The 6000-nt window shown below is 42.5% G+C and overlaps 1 protein-coding gene across 2 annotated transcripts in view; it reads right to left on the reverse strand.

Annotated features, from left to right (window-relative positions):
* RNF130 (ring finger protein 130) overlaps positions 1-6000 on the reverse strand; it is an 89160-nt gene that overhangs the window by 22024 nt on the left and 61136 nt on the right. For both annotated transcript variants that reach the window (XM_006102541.3, XM_023743877.1), the window contains exon 4: positions 3139-3210. In XM_006102541.3, coding sequence (XP_006102603.2) covers positions 3139-3210 — 72 coding nt within the window. The remainder of the gene's footprint in view (positions 1-3138; positions 3211-6000) is intronic.

Genomic DNA, 6000 nt, shown 5'->3' on the forward strand with positions numbered 1-6000 from the left:
TCCAAACAAACAAACAAACAAAAAAACATAGGGTAGCTAAATGGATAAGAAAACAAGACCCATATATATGCTGTCTGTAAGAGACCCACCTCAGAACAACAGACACACACAGACTAAAAGTAAAGGGGTGGAAAAAGATATTTCACGCAAATGGCAGGGGCAAAAAAAGCTGGAGTATCAATACTTATATCTGACAAAACAGACTTTAAAACAAAAGCTATAGTAAGATACAAAGAAGGTCACTATCTCTATTATAAAACCCCCGTGGCCATGGCACCATCACACCGTAACGACCAAACGCCAAAGACACCTGCTGAACGTCATATAATTTCTTCATGGGAACAAGGAAGTGTTGCTCTGTTCAATTCTCATCTTCTAACGGAGGTCAATTTAAGTGCTCCTGAGAAGGAACGGTTAGGGCAGGAAACTATTCTTATCTCCGTCCACAACTGTCTTCAAGGTGGGCGGGTCTGCGTGCGCGGTGAGGCGCACATGGGTGGGTGGGGACTTGACGCTGGGTCCCACGGTTCACCGGGTCTGGGTCTTGCGCGATTTCGCGCAGTGGGCCTCTAGTATAATGATAAAGGATATAATCCCCATAAACATTTATGCACCAAAACATAGGAGCACCTAAATATATAAGGCAAATCATGATGGACATAAAGAGAGAGATCAACAGCAATGCAGTCATAGCAGGGGATTTCAATACCCAACTGACATCAATGGATAAGTCTCCTGGACAGAAAATCCACAAGGAAACAGTGGCCTTAGATGACACACTAGATCAGGTGGATTTAATTGATATTTCCAGAGCATTTCACCCCAAAGCAGCAGAATATACATTCGTTTCAAGGGAATATGGAACATTTTCTAGGATAGACCACATACTAGGATACAAGCATCTTTTCTGACCATAATGATATGAAACTAGAAATCAATCACAAAAAAACCTGAAAAACATACAAAGACATGAATGGGTTAACAGTGAGATCAAGGAAGAAATCAAAAGACAACCCTGAAACAAATAAAAATGAGAACACAACAACCCAAAATCTGTGGACACAGGGAAAGCAGTCCTAAGAGGGAAATTGGTAGCATTACTGACCTATCTCAAGAAACAAGAACAGCCGGAACCGGTTTGGCTCAGTGGATAGAGCGTCGGCCTGCGGACTGAAGGGTCCCAGGTTCGATTCCTGGTCAGAGCACACGGCCAGGTTGTGGTCTCATTGCCCAGGAGGCAGCTGATCGATGTCTCTCTCTCATCGATGTTTCTAACTCTCTATCTCTCTCCCTTCCTCTCTGTAAAAAATCAATAAAATATATAAAAAAAAAAAAGAAAAAAAAAAAAGAAACAAGAACAATCTTGCCCTGGCTGGTGTGGCTTAATTGGTTGAGTATCATCCCGTGTACTGAGAGATCTCCAGTTCGATTCCTGGTCAGAGCACACGGCCAGGTTGTGGTCTCATTGCCCAGGAGGGGTTGTGCAGAAGGCAGCCAATAGATGTTTCTCTCTTTCCCTCTCCCTTCCTCTTGCTCTCAAATCAATAAAAACATATATTAAAAAAAAGAGAAACAAGAAAAAGCTCAACTAAACAATCTAACTTTACACTTAAAGAAACTTGAAAAAGAACAAGAAATAAAGCTCAAAGTCAGTAGAAGGAAGGAAATAGTAAAGATCAGAGCAGAAATAAACAAAATAGACTCTAAAAAAAAATTCAGCCTGGCCAATGTGGCTCAGTGGTTGAGCCTTGACCCAGAAACCAAGAAGTCACCGGTTTGATCCCCAGTGGGGGGGCGTGCAAGAGGCAGTCAGTGATTCTCTCTCATCATTGATGTTTCTACCTTTCTCTCTCTCTCCCTTCCTCTCTGAAATCAATAAAAATACATTAAAAAAATACAAAAGATCAATGAAACAAAGAGTTAGTTCTTTGAAAAAATAAACAAGGTTGACAAACCTTTAACCAGACTCATCAAGAAAAAAAGAGGACTCAAATAATTAAAATCAGAAATGAAAGGGAAGAAACAACTGACACCAAAGAAATACAAAAGACTGTAAGAAAATAAAAGCTGTGGTATGTTTACACAATGGAATACAACTTGGCTGTAAAAAAGAAGGAAATCTTACCCTTTGCAACAGAATAGATGGACATGGAGAGCATTACGCTAAGTGAAATAAGTCAGTCAGAGAAGGACAAGTACCACATGATTTCACTCATATGTGGAATCTAACGAACAAAATGAACTACAATAGACATTCTCATCGTACAGAGCAGGCTGACAGCTTGTGGGTGGGTGAAGGGATTGAGTAGAAAAAAGAAACACGTATGGACACAGACAACAGAGAGGTGATTGCCAGGGTGGGGGCAGTGTTGGGGGTGATAGAGGAGGGTATAGGGTGATAAACTGTGATGGACAGAGACTTGACTTAGAGTGGTGAACACCCAATACAGTGTACAGATGATGTATTACAGAATTGTGCACCTGAAACCTGTACAATTTTGTTAACTAGTGCCATCCCAATAAATTCAATAAAAAAGAAAAGAAAAAAAGAAAGTAGAGCAAGACAACACATGTTCCTGGCTACTTAGTGCATAAACAGCTCCATCAGAGTTCTTCCCAAAAGGATGCTAGGTGTTGCAGAAGAAAATGTTGTTGAATACCCTAAGTAAGGTAACTGTAAGTCATCGGTAAGCTAGTAATAGCAAGCGCATTTACAGTCCAGGAAAGGTAGAGAACTACACGAGGGTCTCCAAATGGCAGGCATAGTGAGAATAAGATTTCAGCCCGGCTGGTGTGGCTCAGCAGTTGGTTGAATGTCGACCTATGAACCAGGAGGTCACAGTTCGGTTCCTGATGAGGGCACATGCCCAGGATGCGGGCTTGATCCCGTGTGGGGCGTGCAGGAAGCAGCCTATCAATGATTCTCATCATTGATGTTTCTATCTCTCTCTCCCTTCTTCTCTGAAATCAATAAAAAAATATAAAAAAATATTAAGATTTCAAAGAGAAGCTAGTTTAAAATAAAGCATTAGAGTATAGACTAACAAATGAGACACAATTGATATATTCTCTCCCACTAAATCAAAAGCAAATCTACATTGTTGTTTTAATAGTGTTAAAGTTACTTCATTACTGTACCTTATCACCCTTCTTCACTGTTCTGGTTGTCAATTTGCTGATGGCTTTCTTGGCTGCATCTCCAAGACGACGCTATGGACATTGCAAAGAAAAGTAGACATTAAGTGCAAGAGCTCTGAATAATGTTCTTTACTTTAAAATAATTAAATGTATAAAGTCCCTATCTACATCACTCTCCATGTCACAGCATATGAGAGGGCTCTAAAAGAGAATTAAAAGTTAGAGAAACTGGCAGTTTTCCTATAGATTCAGTATTCTGGTTGAATAATTAAAAAGGGAATGTAGCTAAAGGGCCAGATGGCATAATCACTACTGCGTTTTGTATTCAATAAGCATTGGGAATATTCCAGCATTATCAAAATCTACTTGTTTACATGTCAGAGCTCCCAATAGTTTTTTTATTCTGCTCCATGGACGCCCACTGTTAGATGTTTAAGCTCCGTCTTGGTGAAAGGAAACCTCCAATGCTCTGTGAAATAGCTCATCACATTACCCGGGTGGGAGAAGGACCTGGTCATGAATCCTACTTCTGCCTCTGTCACTCCGTGCTCTGTCATCTGAGGAAGGTCTATTTACCTTTCCAGGGTTGAGTCATTTTCATTTGTCCGAGAGGGTTAAGTCAGAGAATCTCTAAGGCTGGACTGATGCAACATTTTGCCAGGCATTGAGAGCTAGCACTGCCAGATACGAAGAACCCAAAGATGAAAAGACAGTGGACCTCTGATCTCGCAAAGCAAACGGAATTGGGGCCAGCCTGGTACAACAGCGTGTGCCCTCGGAGCATGGCAGCGCCACGCTGAGGCAGGCCCGAGGGGAGAGGGCCGAGGAGCCGTGCAGGGGAGGCGCTGAGGAAATGCCGCCTGAGGTCAGGCTGGGAAAACGGGCAGGAAGGAGTCAGATAAGGAAAAGCATAAGGGTCACCAGGGCGATTCCGACAAGGAAGAACCTAGTGAAGACAGACAGTGTGACGTGCGGGCACGTGAAGGGAGTTACAGGTCAACACAACCAGGCTGAGCATCATTCACTGTTCAGATTAGAATGCTTGGGAGTCAGAGGCCCTACTAATAATTACCCGGGACAATCGGTGCAAACGACCTGGGGACAAATGGTCACTTGACACATAGCCAGATTCTACACTGTGGGGATCAAAGGAGGAACACCTTGGGTTCTGTCCTGAGGATAAACAAAGTCATAAAAACATAAAAAAATTAGGGGTAATTAAAAATATGCAAAGAAAATAATTTAATGAACTTCTTTGCACCCACAAACCAGCCTCAATGATCATTATTTTATCTATATTTTTCAGCTATTCTCCCTCTTTATTGTATGAGAGGTTTTCAAAGCACATCACAAGCTTGTATAATTTCACGTATAAAGCCTTCACGATATTTAACAATAGGGCTTTCATTTGGTGTCACTGTCTTATCTAACAAAATTAACAATAATCAATCAACCTCATCAAATACTCAGACTATACTATAATTTTCCTAGTTGTCTCCAGAATGTCTTTTTATAGTTAGCTTGTTTGAATCAGAATATGAAGTCCAAACACTGCATTTGGTTGCTATGCCTCTCAAGTAAGTCTCTTTTAATATATGAGTCCCCTCCATAATATATGTATATATAAATGTATATATATAGAGAGAGCCTCCAGATGTTTTATATCCCATATAATAAAAGGGCAATATGCAAATTGACCTAATGACAGAACGACCAGTCGCTATGATGTGCACTGACCACCAGGGGGCAGATGATCAACACAGGAGCTGCCCCCATCCCGCAGGCCCCGATCGCCCGATGGGGAATGGCGAACTGGGGGTGGTGGCGGCAGACACAAGTGGTGCCAGGCCAAGCCCCGACCCTTCTGGGTCGCCTCATACACAGAGGGCGACTGGTGTCGGGGACGGGGCTGGCGAGCGGGCGGGAATGGCCAACCTCTTGGTCCCTCCCCCCAACCAGCAAGCTCCAATTGCCTGATGGTAAGCAGGGAACCGGGGGTGGGTGGCAGTGGTGGGCGGAGCCAGCAGCCGGGAAAGATGGCCCTGATCTCAGGCCAGGCCTAGGGACTGTACCCCGTGCACAAATTTCATGTGCCGGGCCTCTAGCATAAATATATATGTAGATAAATATCAGCCTCATGGATGTATAACTGACTTGTAATAAACTGCATATATTGTGTACAATGTGACGTTTTTACATGATCCAAAAAACTGTCACTATGATCAAGATAGTGTGTCTAGCTCTAGCTGGTTTGGCTCAGTGGATAGAGTGTCGGCCTGCAGACCGAAGGGTCCTGGGTTCAATTCCACTCAAGAGCTGGTACCTAGGTTGCAGGCTCCTCCCAGGCCCTGTTCGGGGCTCTTGCAGGAGGCAACCAATCAATGTGTTTCTCTCACATCGATATTTCTCTCTGTCCTCCCCTCTCTTCTACTTTCTCTAAAAATCAATGAAAAAATCCTCAAGTCAGGATTAAAAGAAATAAAGAAAGACAGTGTATCTACCATTCCACCAATGCCCCTGTGGTTCTTACTCCCTTGTCCCCCCACCCTCCCACCCCATTGCCGGTGACTTATTTTCTGCTACTATACCTGCATTTTCATGAGTTTTACATAAAGGGAATATTTACATTTATTTACATAAAATGGAATGTACTACTTTGTGTACGGTTTCTTTTGCTCAGTATAACTATCTTGAGATAAATCATGTTGCTGCATGTATCAACAGTTCATTTTTTCTCTTTATGCTATGCAGTATCCCACTATACAGATATACTGCAATTTACCTTTTTTACCCTGTTGATGGGGCATGAGTACTATTTTTCCAGATTAAAAAACCACAACAACTTCCCCCAAAGAGTGAGGA

This window comes from Myotis lucifugus, unplaced genomic scaffold (genome assembly GCF_000147115.1).
Source record: "Myotis lucifugus unplaced genomic scaffold, Myoluc2.0 scaffold_417, whole genome shotgun sequence".
NCBI classification, from domain to species: Eukaryota; Metazoa; Chordata; class Mammalia; order Chiroptera; family Vespertilionidae; genus Myotis; species Myotis lucifugus.